This window comes from Eurytemora carolleeae, unplaced genomic scaffold (genome assembly GCF_000591075.1).
Source record: "Eurytemora carolleeae unplaced genomic scaffold, Eaff_2.0 scaffold1597, whole genome shotgun sequence".
Taxonomy (NCBI): domain Eukaryota; kingdom Metazoa; phylum Arthropoda; class Copepoda; order Calanoida; family Temoridae; genus Eurytemora; species Eurytemora carolleeae.
This window is the reverse complement of record NW_019397513.1, coordinates 1,856-24,259: the sequence shown is the minus strand read 5'-3', so window position 1 is coordinate 24,259 and position 22,404 is coordinate 1,856. Positions and strand designations below refer to the sequence as shown.

The 22,404-nt window shown below is 31.4% G+C and overlaps 1 protein-coding gene across 1 annotated transcript; it reads left to right on the top strand.

Annotated features, from left to right (window-relative positions):
• Positions 1–5,063: 5,063 nt before the first annotated feature.
• On the top strand, positions 5,064–21,806 carry LOC111714682 (uncharacterized). Its single transcript, XM_023489837.1, has 15 exons — positions 5,064–5,128; positions 6,360–6,434; positions 6,932–6,974; positions 8,094–8,203; positions 9,527–9,619; positions 10,777–10,825; positions 13,642–13,716; positions 14,429–14,493; positions 16,854–16,939; positions 18,022–18,108; positions 18,284–18,360; positions 19,580–19,662; positions 20,285–20,340; positions 20,702–20,766; positions 21,488–21,806. Exons 1-15 carry the CDS (start codon positions 5,087–5,089, stop codon positions 21,556–21,558), a joined length of 1,077 nt encoding a protein of 358 aa, XP_023345605.1. The 5' UTR covers positions 5,064–5,086; the 3' UTR covers positions 21,559–21,806.
• The last annotated feature ends 598 nt before the right edge of the window (positions 21,807–22,404 follow it).

Sequence of the window (22,404 nt, the reverse complement as noted above, 5' to 3'; positions counted from 1 at the left end):
GATGCACTCCAATGTACGAAAATGTCGTCTCCTAAGAGAGATATAGATACAGCCATATATGACGTAACTGGTCACTTTGCTTTTTAACTTCTAAACTGAAACTTTAAAGTTATCGTTGGGCTGTTTTAGAATATATATACAGCTAAAATAAACATGTTTTAGTATATATAGGGAATATAGCAATATCGTAGGGCTGGGAGTTTTAGAATATATATACAGTTAAAATAAACATGTTTTAGTATATATAGGGAATATACCAATATCGTTGGGCTGGGTGTTTTAGAATATATATACAGCTAAAATAAACATGTTTAAGTAGGGAATATAGCAATTGGTTTGATTTGCTTGAGGGATTATGCAATAAAAATGTCCATGAATTGTTTTTATGCCGACCGTACCTATATAATATATTCTTCTTTTTGAACAGGATAAAATAAGTTTAACCATAATGAATAACATGACGAGGCTAAATGCCGGACGGAAAAAAGGTGTGGTCGGACGAAACAATGATGTGGTGTGCCTTCCCTCCCTCCTCTGAGCCTCTGACAAAACCTAAAGCTTTGGTCAATTTTAGATAAATTATGAAGGAAAGGTTTAAGCAGGAAATCCCTGCAGATTAGCTACCAGGGAAAAGTCATCTAAAAATATGATCGATGCTTGTAAAGTTAAGTGGAAAAAATGTCACCTGAAAAATATTGAAAACGGAAAGAACATATAGATCTCCAGGGGCGTAAATGAAGGGGGAGGGACAATGGAGGCTATAATTCCCCTCAAAAGGTGTACAATTTTATTTCCATCCGAAATTTATAGCTCCCCCCCCCCCCTAAAATAATATTAAACCTTACACCCTTCACAAATTCTTGGATACACTTATAAGAGCTACATCATTTGCTGATACGTTTGAATATTTAAAAAAAACATTTTTTAAAAATAGTTTTGACTTGGAGATGTTGTGGAACAGTGGAATACCCCTGACAATTTCAGAAGATACTTTACTGAATTATTTTCTTTGATCCTGAATATTATCCTCTATCATCTCCACTTTACATATGCATATATTGGATAGTTCTAACATTACTTTTCTTTATATTAAAGGGAGTGACCGGCTATGTTAGGTAGTTGAACTGAGTATGCAGTGTTGTGGAAAGGTTCTTTAGGATTTATTTGAGACATATACAACTTTTTAAAGATCTGTAAATCCTGAGTTTGAACGCAAATTCAATATTCAAAACTCCTACTTTGGGGGTGGATAAGTTTTCAGAATCGTTTTATTTTTAATTATTAAATAACGACGACAAAAAATGTAAACAAAACTCTACTATAAACTAATTAGTTGATAGGAACCGGTTGAGAAAATAAAAATTGATCTTATCATCGAAAATAAGTAATCTTGTTCAATTATTATTTTCTATTTTCACATTATTCTATGTTTCTCATTATTCACTAAGATTTTCTCCAGATTTTCTGAATTAATAATGGAAAAGACGACATTTGAAGAATTTGAAGAAATCTGCGAATAAATTCAAAGAAAATAAGAAATTCAATATAATAATGAAAACGAAATAATTGATTCTAGCATTGATTTATTGACAAATTCCTAACCATCTAATTAGATTACTGTATGATTTCTACTTTATTTTTATTTTTAATAGGAGTTTCAAATATATATTATTTTAAGTATTCTTTTTTGACAAAATAAAAAGTAGTATAATTCCGAAAATAAATTATGTGTGCAATCTATTCCTTTTTCCTAGGTTTCAAGCTTAAAGTTGAGATAGGATAATAAAGTTATAGTTAACACTGTTAACTTAGACATATTAATATAAAGTTTGAAATTGACAAACTTTATTTGGACTTTTCTCCAGATTTCTCTGGACCTCATTATAAACAAGAAATGGTAGATAATTCTTGATGCCACGTTATTTTGAAATATGACATGTTCCCAATCAGAACAGAACTCATTTTACTGAAGCTACTTTCATCTTGTGCGTAGAATAGATTTTGTGGGAGTCGTTTCATTAATGTTGCGCGCTTTGACCTAATCACTATTTATTGAAATATATGATGAAAGGATACGAAAGGGAAAGGATAAATGAACACGATCGATGGAAGATCGCAAAATGCATTCCTTTAGTTCAAAAAGTTTTAGAATTGCAAAAAAAATTCTCCACTAGTTTATAAGGCTGCCATAGTTCAGCACCNCCCCCCCATCAGAAAATAAGCAGGAAAAGATGTAACGGGCCTCGGGATGAAACGCACTATAAGCTCCTAAGAAAAGGCTTATTCATTTGGTGTACCGTCCTGTTTTCCTTATAAAGTCTGTATCTCCATTGTACACTCTGCACTCTAACTGCTTAAAATTCAGTTAGGTACGTTCGTTCTCAAATATTTTGAAAATATTAGTTATTAAATTCTTCCAAACTGACAATTTGGTCCATACAGATTCTTTAAATTGATTAAGTTTTTAATTAAAATATATATATATTAGGCTATCTGGGCTTTTATTTCGAGTGTTAATTGTTGCTCAATATATTTCAGCATTTTCTCTTCAATTCAATAATACAAATTTTGCGGATTAGGGGAATTTTAAAATTTGACGAAAATCAAAAATTGTTGGAGACAACTAGCAACTTGAAAACCACGTTATAGCAGAGTGTTGTATAGCAGATGTGGCGTAAGTCGAAAGATGCACCACCCTTCAAAGAAAGTTTACGGAAAGTATCTGAAGCCAATCTGCAGCCACTGCAAGGATTTGAACTGAATGAAAAAATTGCAAAGTCGTGATATAATACATTTGAGAAATGAGCGGTTTTCAACCATGCTCTCCACTTAATGTTTTCCAATATCAGGCCATTCTGAAAAATAAAAAAAAACTTTGAATTTTGATATTAAGGTCGGGTTTTTTTAATATCAGGCCATTCATAAAAAATGAAAAAATGAAGCAGATTTTGATATTTAGGTTTAGGTTAAGTTTTTTTATATCAGGTCATTTTTAAAAATGAAAAAATTGAACAGATTTTGATATTTAGGTTAGGTAGTTACAGAATTGCTTATTAAGTTTTAAACATGTGGCAGTAAATACTAACAATGTAAATTTCAGCAAAAATTAGAAAAATAATTATAAAACGATTAAATTGTTTTGTCTTACCAAATGTAAATGATTATAACATAATGTTATTTTTTTAACATTATTGTCAACAAATATTATAGAAAGGAATCATTATTACTCCTTTACAACTAGGACTGTGCAAAGTTCTGTTAACAAAACGGAGATTTTCGAATTTTGACGGAAGAGTCCATTAACAAACGGCAAAATAATTAATTTTCAAATTGTTAACGAAACGGATTAGCCTTTTTTGTTAAAAATTATCCGTTAAAGAAATTTTTTCGCTGCTTCGCACCTTGAACGCCATTTACTCTGTAATAACGGTACCATTAACGACTAGAGCCGTTCATGGTTGTTGACAAATTTCCATTATCTCCATTAATAACTTGAGCTCGTTAACTAACGGTAATTAAAAAAACGGAAAATGCTGTTAACGAAACGAACGTTCTGTTCTTACATTTAAAATCAAAAGCAACCTGAAATTGTTTAACAGTAGGAACAACCGGTTAATTAAATGGCTACAAAAAGTTGGAATGTGCCCAGCCCTAATTACAACATAATATATTTTTGATTGTGAATTTATATAAACGTGACACGGGAATTTTCCTATGCAGAAAAAATGATGAGAATAAAACCCTTTTCAGGACAAAAACATAATAATATCTTTCTTATTGATCCTCAGATAAAGTTTTGATTGGTACCGCTAGAAATGGATAATCACTAGAAACACGTTTACTTATATGTTCCATTAAGTAGGAGGGATGGGGAAGGGCACTTAAACAATATCAGAAAATGAAATGAGTTTTCCCAAGAAAACTATCTAAAATATAAATTATGTTATGTTAATCCTATTTTTGCCGGGGGGGGGGGGGGGAATTTCCCCCCCCTGTAGTTTTTTTCACATAAATACCAATAGTTTTTCCTGTAGGTATAAAACCGGGCTTTTATACTATGAAATAAGGAAACGGATTGCACAAGTTTTGCAAAGTTTTTCATCTTTCCGAATTTCTTCAGCATAAGTCGTTTTCAACAATTTTCTCCTTATAGACGCAACAGATAGAAGTAAGATTAATAGCGATCAAAAGCACTTTTTATCGCATTAAGCCTATACCCCCCTTCATTTTTCGCGAACACTCCCTTTTTTTGTGGAGTTTAATGATGGCTGAATTATACAATACAAACACTCCAACTCATCTTGCCCTGGTGATTGTCCAAGTTGCTCACCCTGCACCTAGAATAGAACGCCCCTGAAAATAAACAGAAACATCTGAAAATGCTACACATGTGTTTATCACAATACCTGTAACTCTTTAACTAAGAAGCTCTCATTTCAAATTTGCTAATTGAGCTAGTCTGAATAAGATAAATTTTGTTTTCATTGATTTATTTTGGAAATTATGTGGCTTAGTTTTCTTACGAATCGCGAATTTTACTCAAAAACGGGAAAGTTGGTTTGGTCTCGAAAAAGGAAAACCTGGCCTTTCTTGAAAACGGTCAATGGCTTTAATAATAAAATGAACTACTTTCAAAAATTTTATTTCAGAATAAATTTTACAATTTGGAATTGTTGTCCTTGCATTGCTTAATATAATGTTAGTTATATGTTTTTATTTTCGACTTATAAGTTCTAAACGGGTCGTCATCTTAAAACAATATTTTTAATTTGTGCTCATTTCCAAATATAATTACTAAACGGTAAATAAAAGTGCCCGATAAACCTATCAAAGGTAGATTTTTCGCATTTTTTATCTTTACTTTTTGTTTCGCCAAGTATTTAAAATTTTTAAGTGCACGCTATTTTTGGCGGATTTTGAATGAGCGATAAAAATATAATTGAAAATACAGGATTCACTTTGTTGTAGAAAGTTTGTTAATGTATAAATATTCAACAGGGTACAAAATCGAAACGTAGTATCTTTCTTTTTAATTTCTATTATTAATATGTTTTTTTAGACGATGGTAACTCAGCAGAGAAAGAAAATGCTCTTGCCGGCAGTAATGTTTTTCTTTGGACTTTTTGTTGTAAGTTTTTTTTGCGTTATTACTTTTCCTCTTCTCAAGTTCTCAACATTAATTACAGTGGTAACCAGAAAACTCTGAAATAAGAAGACGACTTTTAGACTTAATGTATGCTTTTCAATAGTCCAATAACCATTGAACACAGCAATCGTGCAGTGTAAACAGACCAATTGAGTGTCTAGTTCAAAAATTTGCCTTGTAACATCATAAAATACACTTTAGTATTGTTATAAAGTCGTCTTCATATTTCAGAGTTTTCTGGTTATTATTGTATTTGTCTTTTGACCTTTAAAATGTAAGTACTTTTGATATTAATGTTTTTATAATTTCTTTTTGTTATTCAAAAGACGTATTTTTTAACCCTTCGCAAATGTCTCAATGTCTTTACAGTTCTCTTTTTGCTTCCTCTTTTTCGAAATATTTCGATTTACACATTTTGCAATAATTCATGAACAATATTGCTTTTTAATTAGAAAGTTAAATTTTATTTTCATTTTTACAAAAAATCTTGTGTTCTATCTCTCATAAAGAAATATTTTTATTTTTGTTTCTTTAACAATCGTTAAAAAGAATTTTTAGTAAACAGTTCTCCGTGCAGAGAAATCTTTTTAATGTACTACGAAGTATTAATTGCAGATCAGTATAATTTCAAGTAACTTTTCAATTGTAATTTTATGCCCGGTTAACAGCCTAAGTTTGTGCAAAAAATGTTGAAGAAGGCTTTTTTTATGAGAAATTTTTTTTTATTTTCTATTTTTTATGAGAAATTTGATAACTTTAATGGTGGTGTCTTAATAAAAGTGACTTGCCCTTTTTGCGGCAAAAATAAAAAATAAAATCATCAAGATTTAACACTTTTCTAGACAAATAAATATATATACATTATTTTACATCAGATCAAATATTAAAATTACGGTGAGACCCGTAAACCTTTGGAATAGTAAGAAATAATTAAGGACTTTAACAATTAACAATGAACATGAAACACAGCAATTTTGTAGTTTATAATGGACACATTTTCAAAATTAGAAGATTTTCAAACAACTGTTAGAAAATCTTTAAATATACGAAGAAAAAGGATTAATGTCGTCTTCCTATTCCACAGATGTATGTGTTCCACTGTATTTGGTGTACTTTGGGTTTGAATAATCATGTTTTACATTTCTTTATACGATACTGTAGAGTGTAGACCCGTTGTATTTGAAATGAAAAATAGATGTAATCTCAAATAAAGGGTTGGCTCCGTTTTGAAAATGATGGAAAAGAGGCAGATTTTTCTCAAGTACTCCAGGGAGTTCAGAGACTAGAGGTAAACCAAATTTCAAGGTGTTTATATAGGGAGTCCCACGAAACATGACAGTTGGTGAAAAGTTTTGAATGTCTTCTTCCATGTGCTGTATTAAAAAGAAGAATTTTTTTTGGTAATTTTGTTTAAAATTTTTTTACTCAAAAATATTTTACTTTGAAATCAATTTTACTGTAAGATGTCTCCAATAATATATGTTTTATTATTCTCAAAAAACTTAACAAATTATGCAAGATGACTTTTTAAACTGCAGTCACTAACTGTCATGTTTCGTGAGACACCCTGTAGGTAATGTGAGGGGAATTGAGTTTGCTCATATGTTTATTTTAATCAAACCTTTGTTTTTTGGTTTTAATCTTTGTTTTTGTTTTGATCCAACTTTTTTTTCAAATTTTAAAAGTTCCCAAATCTTTATTGGAAATTCTGAAAATAAAGAACGAAATAAGACGACTATAATTCCACTTTACATTGGTCATCACTGTATTGATACACATTTTCAGAATATGAATAGTGAAAAGTCGCTTAAATCCCGGCCACCATTAGGTAAAAAAAATCATGCTTTATCTTTTTTCTCATTTGTAGATTTTTTGCTGAACTTGCTGAACACTTGTAATGTATGATTTATCTTTGCAGCAATATAACTAACTTTTTATCAGATGTAATTAAGTATTTCTCTTTTTTGGTTTAAAAACAGATGTTTATTTCAAAGGCAATTGAACTCTTTGTTTACTTTGTATGATTTAAATATTTGATATTTAAGAATATATATGAAAATGAACACTTTTTTTGAGGGTATTTTTTCAAAATTTACAAAAATTTACAACTTTTTTAGTTTATAAGAGAAATTTATGAGAAATAATCGATTTTCAAAATGAAAAATGACCGACTTTTAAGATTTAAAATGACGAACTGTTTATTTTAAATATTGCCGTATCGTAATTTAAAAAATGGCCGACTATCAACATTTTGTTTTTTTCGTTGATGCATGATTAGGGTTTGCGGCGAAAAGAAAAAATGTTCGCATTTTTTCTCTTGCAAAAAACTTAATTTTTTTTCGCGAAATTTCGCTTTAATCTGTTTCGCGGAAAATGCAAAATTTTCACGAAATAGATAATGCGAAAATTTTGCGAAAACATAATGCAAAAGTTTTGCGAAAAAGTAAAAAAAAAAAAATGCGATAAACAGAAATTATGCAAAAAAAACACGAAAATTTCTCAAAAAATACGTTATTTTTAATTGGCTGTTTCGTAGTTAGGTTTAACGTACGTGGACGGACAGAAACTTAAAAAGATAGTTAGAGAATTCAAGTTCTCTTCATCAAGCATTTATTATAAAGAAAGGGAGAGAAATTATTTATACAACAAAAATAAAACTTCAAATATTGAGCTATTAAAGCAGAGAATTCCACAACTTTTTTTGCGCAATTAACTGTTGCAGCTAAAATGCTTATGGTTTTCGCGAAATTTTTTTCCCGAAAATTTTTCACAAAATTTTTGCATTTCACATTTTCGCGAAATTTCGAATCGTTTTCCCATTTTTTCGCTTCATTTTCTTTCGCAAAAAAGTTTTCAAAATGCGAAAGCAAATTTTCGCATTTCTTCGAATTTTTGGAGAAATGGAGAAACGTTTCGTTCGCTGCAAACTCTATGCATGATGTTACAGGTGGCAGATACGATGCTATTCTTGAACTATGTGGAGAGCTTTGCGACCTTACTAAACCAATAAAAAGACAAGCTGGAGACTTATTGGGAATGGGAACAGTGAAAGCAAAGGTATATAAAGTGCAAGATTAAAGAATGAAACTTAACCCTATTCCTGCTGGGGGGGGGGGTCAATTTGACCCCCCCCTGTTTTTTTACATAACTCAAAAAGTATTGGTCTCAGGCTGTTGAAATTTTCTGACTTTTCTTACATACCCAAAGCCCTCCCTTTAGGCCTAAAACCAGGCTTTAATACTAACTGCCTGAGTCCTCAGGCACACTGCCTGAATGACTACTTTTTCCTGTAACAAACTAAGTCTTTGTTTTGACCCACTTCCATTTGTCAGATTTTGATAAAATTTAGCTTTTTGGAAAGCTTTTGACATAAGGAAATGAATTGCACAAGTTTTGCGAAAAAAAAATTGCAAATTTTTTGCAAACAACCTGTCAAAGGAAATTTGCACATTTTTAGTTTTACAGGTTATTTAAAATTTTGCAAAATTGTTTGCATATTTGAAATGGCATGGTCAAGGGCTTTTCAAAAATGTATAATTTATCATTTTTTGGACAAATTTTTTTGCAAACATTTTTACTATATAACTGGATTTTGCGATAAAAAAATTCAATTTTTGCAAATTTGCAAATTTTTTTGCAGATTCTAAAAGTAGAGCACAAGAACTTTCCAATGATGTATCATTTGTGATATTTGGACATCAAACATGGGATTTAGAGGGGGGGGTCAAATTGACCCCCCCAGCATATCCTGGTTTTCAAGTACCCCAGCATAGATAGGGTTAAAATATTAGAGTCAAACATGTAATATAAAAAAGAAAGTTTTTTAATGGGGGTGGGGCATCCCAATTTTTCCCATGGAGACTGAATCACAAGAAAATACAGAAAATTTAGCCCCCCTAACATTTGAGACCAATCGTTGCTTGATCCGAAACAGTTCAAGAATACCTGTCCGTCTTGTGTACCAAGTATAGACTTGACCCAACATGTTTCCTATAGTGGACATATTCATCCACAGTGCTCTCGGGCAAAGCAAGCAATGACATGATTTAAAGGGACTGTAAGCGTAATATCAAGTGACCTTTCATTCATAGAAAGGCATGTCCAATTTAAAGCTTTGTTTGGAAAATGATGAGGTAGATAGCTTTATTTGCATAGCTGGAAAGAACTCATTGCTAGTATTCACTTGCACGGTTTCTAGGCACTTAATCTCACCGCTATATATTGAAAAATATCTACGAAATGTTTGATCAGACAAAGATTTAAAGGGTATCGTTAAAATCGGACATGTCACTCTACAAATGGAAGGTCACTTGAAATTACACATACAGTCTCTTTAAACCGATTTTTCTGATTTGTTTATCATGTTGACTGATGCTGCAGGTTGACTGTGACGCTGTATTCTCTAGTCCTGAAATAGATCGACCCAGTGGACATCCAGCGATGAGTTGGGAAATGATCCCACAAGATCTCCAGGTAAATGATCCCACAAGATCTCCAGGTAAATGATCCCACAAGATCTCCAGGTAAATGATCACACAAAATTTCCAGGTAAATGATCCCACAAGATTTCCAGGAAAATGATCCCACAAGATCTCCAGGTAAATGATCCCACAAGATCTCCAGGTAAATAATCTCACAAGATATCCAGGTAAATAATCCCACAAGATCTCCAGGTAAATGATCACACAACGTCTCCAGCTAAATGATCACACAACATCTCCAGGTAAATTATCCCCCAAGATCTCCAGGTAAATAATCCCACAAGATCTCCAGGTAAATGATCCCACAAGATCTCTAGGTACATGATAACACAAGATCTCCAGGTAAATGATCACACAACATCTCCAGCTAAATGATCACACAACATCTCCAGGTAAATGATCCCACAAGATCTCCAAGTAAATGATTCCACAAGATCTCCAGGTAAATGATCACACAAGATCTCCAGGTAAATGATCCCAGAAGATATCCAGGTAAATGATCCCACAATATCTCTAGGTAAATGATCCCACAAGATCTCTAGGTACATGATCACACAAGATCTCCAGGTAAATGATCACACAACATCTTCAGCTAAATGATCACACAACATCTCCAGGTAAATGATCACACAAGATCTCCAGGTAAATACAATCTCACATCTATAATTCTCATAGTATCTTATAGAGATGGACACGTTCATCCAAAAGAAATTGATTTAGTTCGTTTTACATCTATTTCATTTGTTTTCTCACTGAACGATTATTCATTATAATTGTTCGGATAGTTAAATCGTTTATTCAGTATAATAGTTCACTCAGTATAATTCTTTGTTCAAAAAAATTGTTCAATTAGAAAAAAAACGATTCTTTTTCGAAAATGTGTTTGAAAAGAAAACACTAATGTTATTAAAAACGCTTGTTCCAAAAAATAATTTATTCAGTAACAATTTATTTTTTCAAAATATTTTGAAAAATTCGTTTGTACAGTTAAAAAAAACTATATTTCTTTTTCATTACTCTGAGCAATCCTCGTTCGTTTGTTTCCTGAACGACACTTTTTTTACGAAAATTTTTGTTCGTTTTCAAATAACATGTTGTTCGTTCAAAAAAAACGATCTCTAGAATCTGATCCTAAGAATTTTTGTTTAGAAAGAGTATTCCCATAATGGACAAGTTAACATTCTCTCTTGGTTTTTTGGTAAATATTTTACTGATTAATTTTACAATGAGATCCACAGAACTGTGCTAAAGGAAGACGGCTGTTTACACTCCGATAATATTTAGTCTAATCAACATTTTTTACTTGTAAATTGATTTTTAATTTATCTGTAATTGCTTTATTACTACAAGGTGACTACAAAGGGTGGATTAGTGTTTTTAAGCCTCAATTACCTTTCAAAATGATTTTAAAAGTTTTCAAATTTAGAAGGGATTGTTTAAATTTCATTTTGTCGTTTGATGCTTTGTCAAATGTTCAAAATCCTCTCTGCTTATTAAAAAAAATAACAATTTTAAGTATTCTAATGTGTGGGAAAGTTAAAGGAGTCAACAACCTCAGATACTAGGAAGGGGGGGGGGGGTTACACTGAATGTAGCATTAGCATACATCTGACATATAAATGGAATCACGGAAGTTCGTAGTAAGATTTTGATTATAAACCCATAGGACGGATTTATCAATCCCTCCAGTGGAATTATAATTCCACTGGAGGGATTCAGATGTATATCCAGGGGGATTATAATTCTACTCGAGGAATTCAGATATCCTTCCTTGGGGTTTATAATTCCACTGGAGGGATTCAGATATCCTTCCTTGGGGTTTATAGTTCCACTGGAGGGATTCAGATATCCTTCCTTGGGGTTTACAATTTCACTGGAGGGATTCAGATATCTTTCCTAGGGGTTTATAATTCCACTGGAGGGATTCAGATATCTTTTCTATTGGTGTATAATTCCACTGGAGGGAATCGGATATCCTTCCTATGGGTTTATAATTCCACTGGAGGGATTCAGATGTATATCCTGGTTTTTTAAAATTCCACTGGAGAAATTCATATATCTTTCCAGGGGGATTATAATTCTCTCGAGGAATTCAGATATCCTTCCTTGGGGTTTATAATTCCACTGGAGGGATTCAGATATCCTTCATAGGGGTTTATAATTCCACTGGAGGGATTCAGATATCCTTCATAGGGCTTTATTATTCCACTGGAGGGATTTAGATATCTTTCCCTTGGGTTTTTAATTCCACTGGAGGGATTCAGATATCCTTCCTAGGGGTTTGTAATTCCACTGGAGGGATTCAGATATCTTTCCAGGGGGATTATAATTCTACTCGAGGAATTCAGATATCCCTCCTATGGGTTTATAATTCCACTCGAGGGATTCAGATATCCTTCCAATGGGTTTATAATTCCACTGGAGGGATTCAGCTATCCTTCCTTGGGGTTTATAATTCCACTGGAGGGATTCAGATATCCTTCCTTGGGGTTTATAATTCCACTGGAGGGATTCAGATATCTTTCCTAAGGGTTTTAAATTCCACTGGAGGGATTCGTATATCCTTTCTTGGGGTTTACAATTCAACTGGATGCATTCAGATAGCTTTCCACTAGGAAGGATTTCTGAATCCCTCCAGTGGAATTACAACCCCCTTGGAAAGATATTTTAATCCCTCCAGTGGAGTTGTAAACCCCTAGGAAGGATGTCTGAATCCCTCCAGTGGAATTGTAAACCTCTAGGAAGGATATCTAAATCCATTCAGTGGAATTATAAACCCCCTGGAACGATATCCGAGTCCCTCCAGTGGAATTATAAATCCCTAGGAAGGATATCTGAATCCCTCCAGTGGAATTATAAACCCCTAGGAAGGAAATCTGAATTCCTCCAGTGAAATTATAAACCCTCTGGATAGATATCTGAATCCCTCCAGTGGATTGTAAATCACCATGCGTCAAGTTTCAAATTGAAAAAAGTGACTTTTCAAACCCCTCCAGTGAAAATGAAATTCCTCCGGTGGTCTTCAGTAGAATCGAAATCTTAATACGAACTTCGTTCAGTTATATAAATGCACACATTTCATAGAAACAAAATATTTTAAAAACATTTTTCCCTGATTTATACCTGTTGTCGCCAGAGGTTCCAAAATTCGATGGTTTTGTTGCTACCTGCTTACTGAAGCTGGAGCGCCAGTAAATAAAAATAAAGGCGCTAAAAAATAAAAACCATACCCGGTAAAATTTTAGATTTTTTTTCACAGACCGGACTTTTTTCCACCCTGTACCCTACCCTATAAATAAAAAAAAACATATTTCTTGAACACAAAATCCTTTAAATTACTATTTATTAAAAGTCATAAAATTTCACGGTGATAGTGTGAAAAATGAGAGTACTAGGACAAAAAAAACTACAGAGGGGTGCCAAACGCACCCCCCCCCCCTCCAGCCTGTTTAGGGAACACAAAACAGAAGAATCGAAAGACAAAACGTTAACCTTCCGACCCTAAAATTAAAAATCATATGTTCTAGCACATTTTGGAGTCATTTAAAAAGATTAAAAGGGCCGAAAAACGCTTTATCACTGTTTTTGATGGGTCACCCTGTAGTGTATATGAAATTCACAAAAGATTACCCTTAATGTCGTCTCCCTTTTCCACAGTCTTATATGTAGGTCCCACTGAAACTATAGTAAAATTTTATTTGTAACTTTCTCGATTTATGAGTTGCTGCTACAAAACAAGATGTAAACCATTATAGTTAAAAAGTTTACTCCTGTTTGAATATATATTTTAGATCTATACATTTTTAAACTTACAAAATATTTCGTTTGAAACCTGAATTTCTCTAGAATGTTTTAGCAGTTAAAAAATATATGATTTACCTGTAGTATATGACCAAATTATCTATAAAAAATGACGAAAACAATCTTCTTTTTTTTTTGAAAAAAGTGTCAAGATAAAAAAAATAGTCAAACAATGAGAATACAAGTTTTACATATGAATTTAATTTTTCATAGACGAAACCAGCCAAGTTGTTCAGAAAGCTGAGAATGATGTTAGAATCTACTCGAAAACTTACGTTCAAACGTACAGTAAGATCTATTATTATAATATAATATTTATAAAGGGGATTTTGACTTAGCTAAAATCTAAAATCTATATATTTATACTAGCATGGGAATTCAGCTTTGCCTGAAGACCTGTAACATTTTTCAAATCAAACTAAGAATCGAGTTCCCTTATCATAATTTGAGGCAAATCGGCCAAGAGATTTTGAGTTAGAATGCATAGGACATACAAACAAACAGTTTGTTTTATTTCCGATCATAGCTCAGGAATCTCTTTACCGATTAGGATGAATTTTGATAGGGCAACTAGCTTAAAAGGACCAAATAATTGTGTTTAGAAGGCTGTATTAGGAAAGTTTAGATTTTCAAGCAAAGGTAGCTTAGCTCTCAATCTAAAGTACATCCATAATTTGACAATTTACTCTTTTTCATTTTGCTGTATGGCTTTAAATTCATAATTAATGGAAATTTTTTAAAAATCTAGATATTTATTGTCTTCTTATTTAAATTGTACAAAATAGTTTACATGTGTTCAATAATAAAGCTTAACGACAAATTCGTTTACATTTTTTTGAGAGATTTGTGTATGGGTTAAATACATACATTTTAATGGAAATTTTGATAAAACTGGGATTAAAATTTGTATATGAAATATGGCTGTGGTCATTGAATATTTTATTAAAGATTGATTTGGATTTAATATTCTAACATAACATAAAATTATATTTTCTTTCAGTTGACAATTTTGTTTCTGGTAGGCCCAATGAGACATACACTAACGCCAGTTTTCTCATAGACAAGGTATATATATATATTATATATCGCAAAATAAAAATAAAACTCATTGCACCTCCCAATATTGATTGCCACCAATAATATAATTGATGTGACATGTAATATTGCAGTAACATCTTTTCTCTTCTTTCTAAAAAGGATCTTATTAGAGTTCAGACCCTACAAAAAAAATCTGTACGTCTAGTCTGCAATAAGAGTTTTAATTCTCACACTGCCCCACTTTTTTTAAAAACTGCCATAGTCCCTTTCCAAGATCTAATACAAGTAAATGCCCTTTGTTTTATGTACGAATATAGGTTAAATCGTCTGCCATCATCATTTAATAACTCATGGAGCTTGAACAGGGATACAGACCCCCAATATATGCTAAGAAATGGCGAAGACTTTGCAATTCCACGATTAAAGTACCAGTATTTAAAATCACATCCTCTTTTTTATTTTCCGAATTTATGGAATAAATTTAAACCAGTGTTTAAAAATAGCATTGTTAAGAGCTCAACGTTTTCCAGTAATTTAAAATCTTATTTTCTACACAAACTTGATGAAAGCTATAGCATAGATTGTAACTGTTATTTATGCACTGTTTAGTTTGCTTGTACCCAGGGTCTAAGTACAATACCTTCTTATAATATATTGCTTTGTTGTCTATTCTCCAGGTCTACTTGGGCTCTCATGATCGGACCTACTCAGAACCCTAACAGAAATATTCACCTCTCCTTCATTTTTTTAACTTTCATCGTATCATACGCCGCATAAATCTAAAGTTTTCAGGGACCTGGACCAGACAGCCAGATATTGAGCTCTCCGGGTTTCCCGGCACTGTAATAATCATAGAATTCATCAATGTGTTTTTAACCCTTGTAAATGTATAATTATGTGCCTAATAAAATATTTATTTATTTATTTATTTATATTGCTTTGCATCTTAACAGATGTATATATGGATTGTGAAGTTGTTTTCTGCTTGCGACAGGGATCAAACCTCTCATAGCAGCTCCCGGCTTCACAGTTCGGAAGAGTGCTACTTAGAGTTGCTCATGACTTACACTACAGGGCAGTAGTGAAGCATAGGATTTAAATAGTGAACAAGAACTTCATCTTCAGCTTTCCTTGGCTCAACATTTCTGCAGCTTATAGAAGGAACACATCTTAACAGATGTATATATGGATTGTGAAGTTGTTTTCTGCTTGCGACAAGGATCAAGCCTCTCATAGCATCTCCCGGCTTCACAGTTCGGAAGAGTGCTACTTAGAGTTGCTCATAACTTACACTACAGGGCAGTAGTGAAGCATAGGATTTGAATAGTGAACAAGAACTTCATCTTCAGCTTTCCTTGGCTCAACATTTCTGCAGCAGGAACACAGAAGTATGACCCTTGATAAGTATACAAGCCATGCACAAAGATATGTTTTTTTACTCGGCCAGGCTGTGAGGACTGGACTACTGTGGAAGATTTCACCTGATGGGGCTTCAAGGCTTTCCATTACCCATTTTACACAAAGAGTGCAGTTATGGGTTTCCTCTTAATTCCACTTAAGGAGGAAAGACTTTAAATCCGGGAGAAAGTAGGGATCTTCCATGGGAGTCCCTAAATACCCTCACTTCCTGATCTATTCCAAACTTCCAACTCCTCTATTTGTCACAAACAGCATTTAGAATTGATTTCTTAGTGTACAAATGTTAAGGGCTCCATTTTTAACCAGGATTTGGACATAAAACTCAAAGTAACAATTGCCGAAACCTTTTATTCCACCTGGTTCTCCTGCTATACCCACCCTCCTGACCTTAAAACAGTCTGATCAACTGTGCAACGTTAGATATTCCTGGTTAACACAATAAATCTGGTAACTGAGTCAGCCATATTAGAACACACTGAAACATACAGTCAACCTTAGTGAGTGTCTAAAAAATACTGGTTTCGACAACATTTTTTTTCAAAATTATCAGAACTGAGGACAGTCAACAGAAGAAAATGAAATAAAGGAAAAATGATGCCAAGATGAATAATAAAATTCAAATTTTTCTGTATTAATTGAATCCAAATTATAAAATTAAAACATTAAAATAATAAATTGTAAAAAAATATATATCTCTTGTGAAAAAAAGAATTTTTTCTAACAGTGTAGGCAAAAAGTCCAGTATCCGAAATTTAATTTGTTTCAAAGTATTTTTAATGCAGGGCACTTTAGTTTTTCATCACAATGAGAGATGAAATGATTTTGCATGTCTATATTCAAAACAGTACAAAACAGTACAAAACTGTGCAAAACAGTACAAAACAGTACAAAACAATACAAGACTGTACAAAACAGTACAAAACAGTACAAGACAGTACCCTAAATGCTTTTTTAGATATTTGTTTCAGGCCCTAAAGCAGATTAGTGTGAATGGAAAAACAGTCCTTGTTATTGGAACTATGACTCCTTGGGTTGAGGCTGTTATACTATCAAAGTAAAGATTATCAAAACTTTTTTTTTAAAAAGGGACCCACAAAAATTTTAGAATAATATAATAACTGTAAGACCTAAGATATGATGGTTAATAGTCCTATGAATATGAAACACAGCTAAGGATATGTAGCTTTAACTTTTTACCTTTTTTACTATATTATACTGGATTTTCCAACAAAATAGTTAGCTTTTGCAAATTTGCAAATTTGTTTACACATTCTAAAAGTAGAGCATAAGAGCTTTCCAATGATGTATCATTAGTCATATTTGGACGGTAAACATGGGATTTAGAGGGGGGGGTGAAGTTTCCCCCCCCCCTCCAGCGTATCCCGTAGGGATAGGGTTAAAAACTGCCAGTCTGCAGTTAGTTTCTTTCCTTTTATTTAGAAACCAGAATTTATTTCAGTTTATAGATTGGAAACCAGAATTTATTTTAGTTTATTGAATGGAAGCCAGATTTGATTCCAGTTTAAAGAATGCAAACCAGAATTTATTCCAGTTTTTTTAATGAAAACCAGAATTTATTTCAGTTTATTGAATGGAGACCAGAATCTATTTCAGTTTATTGAATGGAAACCAGAATCTATTCCAGTTTATTGAATGGAAACCAGAATCTATTCCAGTTTATTGAACGGAAACCAGAATATATTCCAGTTTATTGAATGGTGTGACTATGAGTGTGTTTATATGAAAAAAATATGAGTCTAAAATAGTTTTAAAAATATCACTTTATGCAAACATTGTTAATAATGAAGAGTTGTACAAACATTTTCTATATAAGAAACAAGAAATTATTAAAAGAATTAATTGAAAAGCTTTGCGAAGCTTCTTTAGATATAGGAAAAAACTGCAAAGAATTGACACAAACATGGACTTTTTGAAATAAATAAAGCCAAAAGTGTCACAATGGAAACCAGCATTTATTTCACTAAATAATAAATGAAAAGTGTATTTAATTTCCCGGAAATTTTGGTTTTACTTTTTCAAGAATTATTTGAAATTCCTCTTTACGGAAAAATCAAATCATATCATTCTACTTTGAAATGGAAACCCTTACTCTTCTTCATAATTTTTAATATTCAGGAACCCTTCAAAAGTTATGACCCTGGAGTACGCTACAGCAAAAAGTGAATATCCAGGACTTGAATTTATCACACCTTTGGAGTTTAGGTAAGTCTTTGCAATAAAAGAGTCTGTGGTTGAGGTGACATTTTATTAAAAAAGTTCCATGTTCTATTCACAATGGTACCCTATCATCTTTATCTCAACACCAATGATTAGTAATAATTAAATAATATAACATATTCTAAATTCATCTAAATTTAAGAAAACTATATAATTTTAGAAAAAGATATAAAGAAGGAAAACTGCCAACGTTTGATATAATTGTTACTTACTCTTCAGTTGAACATTCAGGATTAGGTAAACAAATAATTAAAATAAACAAAAAATTAAAATAAACAAGCAACAAAAATAAACAAACAACTAAAATTAACAAACAACTAAAATAAACAAACAATTAAAATAAACAAGCAACAAAAATAAACAAACACTAAAATAAACAAAAAAGTAAAATAAACAAGCAACAAAAATAAACAAACACTAAAATAAACAAACAACTAAAATAAACAAACAACTAAAATAAACAAACACTATAATAAACAAACAAATAAAATAAACACACAACAAAAATAAAAAACAACTAAAATAAACAAACACTAAAATAAACAATTACAACTAAAATAAACAAACAACTATAATAAACAAACAACTAAATTAATTAAACAACTAAAATAAACAAACACTAAAATAAACAAACAATTAAAATAAACAAACACTAAAATAAACAAACAACTAAAATAAACAAACACTAAAATAAACAAACAACTAAAATAAACAAACAACTAAAATAAACAAACAACAAAAATAAAAAACAACTAAAATAAACAAACAACTAAAATAAAGTTTGTTTTTAATCTTTGTGAAGAAACAATCTCTAATCAAATGGTTTTCAAGTACCCCAGCAGAGATAGGGTTAAAATCTATGATTAATGAAGCGATGATAACAAAACAAGCCTAGTCCTGCCAATTCTAAAATGTAGTCTGCCTTCAAATTTACCAAAGATATATACATGTAAAGTTGTCTTATTAACTGCCTATTATTTCCGGTTTTTTTCTGGTAATGACTGTATAGTGCACATATAAACCCGAATAGATTAACAAGTGGCCATGTGCTTTTGAAGAAATTAAGCATGACATTATTGGTTTCAAAGTTTACACAGTACTGAGGACATTAATTAAAAGAATATAGATATATAAAGAAAAGAAAATTGCACTATTTTCAACCAGCTGAAATGCCCCCGGCATGTCCCGTAAAATAAAATAAAAAAAAATTTGAAGTTGAAAAAAATATTTTTGAAAAAAATAATTCGAATTTCTTCAGCCTATGTTACCTCTAGGGTACACATGGGTTCCTCCAAAGGTTTGTAAATTCGGTTCAGCCGTTTGGCCACCTATCATAGCTAATATATATATATATATATATATATATATATATATATATAAATAGTATAGATATGAGCGAAGAGCTTTATTATATAGACCTAGTGTACTTGATAATTTTAATGACCTAACCTTGAAGGTCGGTATGGTGATGCCTTGAACCCTTGGGGAGATATTCTAACTATTGCCAGGGTTAGCTGTGTAACTAGTCCTGATGCCAAGGTATTGTTCATCTCCTATTCTGGTAACCGCCAACAAGTTTTCTGAGAAATAATTTCCGGAAACAAAGTCCTAAATTTTGGCACTAAAAAGTCTAATGGAAAATAGTCCTTGGAATAAAAAGTCTCTGGAAATAAAGACATACCATTTTGAGACTTTTTATTCCAGCGTGATTTTAAAAAGTCCTCATAAAGTAGATTACGCATGATAACAAAGGATGTTTGCAACCCAAGCAAAAAAAACTTGATATTAAGTTATGTCCTGTCTATGAAAATATCTCGGACTTGACCTCATTTTCACTTTTTTTCTTGTTTTTTTTTCTTCGTATATATTTTCATGTTAATCTCCTACTATCTTGGGGGAAAAGTCCCAGGAATCTAAAGCTGAGGACTATATTTTTAATGAAATTTTGTCCTAGTAATTCAAAAATAGGGACTTGTTTACCAAACTTTTTATCTCCAGGTTTTTTTTCCGTTGACTTTCTTACATAGATTTCCTTTCAGGCATTTGAAATATTTATTAGACTTTTACCCCCTACAAGTCATGGCTCCTTCTCTTATAGTCCCTGTCCACCAGGAGTTGGTATACAACCACAAGATTTCCATCTAATGTTTTCTTTGTTCAGTTGATTATTGGAGTACCAACTACAGGGAAGGATAGAATAGAGTTTAACGCTCATAGGTTGTATTTCTTTGTACAGTACAAATTTATCCTTATCATTATTATTATTATTATTATTAAAATTATATAATAATTACACTTATACCGCATTTTATTTTAATCAAATTAATATCAAAATAAACAAACCTTTTAAGTCAACATTTTTTTGTAGAAATCATGGCATTGAACATTTTTGAATACACGATTAATACAGACCAATCTTAGTATTGTTGTTAAATCAATGTATGCTTGAAGAGAAAGATTCACAGATAAAAATAAATTGAGACTATAAAAGGACCCAAATTATGGTTTTCTTGTCTAAGGGTTGAGATAAAATTTACAAATATTTTATTATAAAATAAAAAAATAAATATGTGACTAGGATATATGGACCAATTCTTTACCCATACTTGGTTACTAACTGGAAATTAGTTTGGAGCTCTTCAGGTAATTCTAATTATGCTTTCGTCATACAACAAGTTCAATTTTATGTGGACAAACAGACAAATGAAGCACTGAAAAGAACCGTAAGCGTAATTTCAACCTATCCTCTATTCAAAGATGGCTCTGCCCGATTTACTGCAACGGTTCCCTTGAAACCTTTATCTGTTTGAAATTTTGTTTTTTTCCTAGGGTTAAAAGTGACTCTAATAATTTCTATATGTTTTTCTACAGTAATCAATTTTGCAGAGAAGCCACAATTGAAAATAGTTATTTTTAAGATAATAAACATTGATATATAATTCATATTTGATCAGACAAAACTTTTATTTGCATGGAGGGTCACTTAAACTACGCATACAGTCCCTTTACTTTTATTATCTCATAGATTTATGCATTAATATGAGATAAACACTACTACGCTGAGGATATTTATAAATATTCACTAGATGTATTTGTTCTTATTAATGGGATGACAATTTAGTTACAATGGTAATTTAGTTACAATTGTAATTTAGTTACAATTTAGTTACAATTGTAATTTAGTTACAATTGTAATTTAGTTACAATTGTAATTTAGTTACAATTGTAATTTAGTTACAATTTAGTTACAATTGTAATTAAGTTACAATTTAGTTACAATTGTAATAACGTTACAATTTAGTTACAATTGTAATAAAGTTACAATTTAGTTACAATTTAGTAAAATTTATCGATATTTTTTTAGGAGAGAAAACTCCTGAACCAAATGAACATTGGTTTAATCAGCCTGTTTATATGTTTGAAAAAAATTTGTAAAAAAATTAAATTGTTATTTTTGTATAATTTTTTTTTTATTCTTGAAGCAATTTTACCAGTTACTCACAACAAAAAAGATTTTACACCATTTTTTAACAATTGGATTAAATTTTATTTACTTATTTTATTTACAAACCATCGTCTAAAAACATTTTTCAAGGTTTGCAAAGGATTACTATAGTCTGTACATTTAATATTTTATGTGTCATATTTTACATGTATTTTTTTAAATATAATAACTAAATTATCTTTATTTATTAAACCTTATTTAAAAATGAAAAATTCAGACTTTTCAGAATTTTGTATACAGAGCGTCCCATATCATATTAGATTATCTCCAATCTTTAACGCCAAAATACGCACATAATACTCGAAAAATTTAGCATTTTCTACAAAAAAATTTCTATTAGTCCTATTAAATTTTTCAAAATGATTCATTCTTTTTAAATTTTCTGATTTGTCCCCCAAATCGTATTTTAGACCCATTGACGCGGTCTAATTTGATATGGGACACTCTGTATATACACGTACCTCGTTTATCAATAGATATCTACCAATCTTACTCAAAATAAGAAATTGAGTCTTTGCCACAAACTTTGATTTTCTTATTTCTACATCTTTAAACCCTAATGCAGTAGACCTTCTTTATTTTAAACTATGAATTCCGTCTTAAATATCATAAGCGTGCAGTGTGCACCTTCAGATTACATACACAGATATAGGGATTAGAAAATTTGAGTTTGTGGCAAAAACTCAGCACTTTTGGGTAAAAGTTTCAAACTGACACTTCGTTAGTTTGAACTTTTCGTTTTTTTTTCTAGAAATGAAGGTTGGTAAGATATAAAA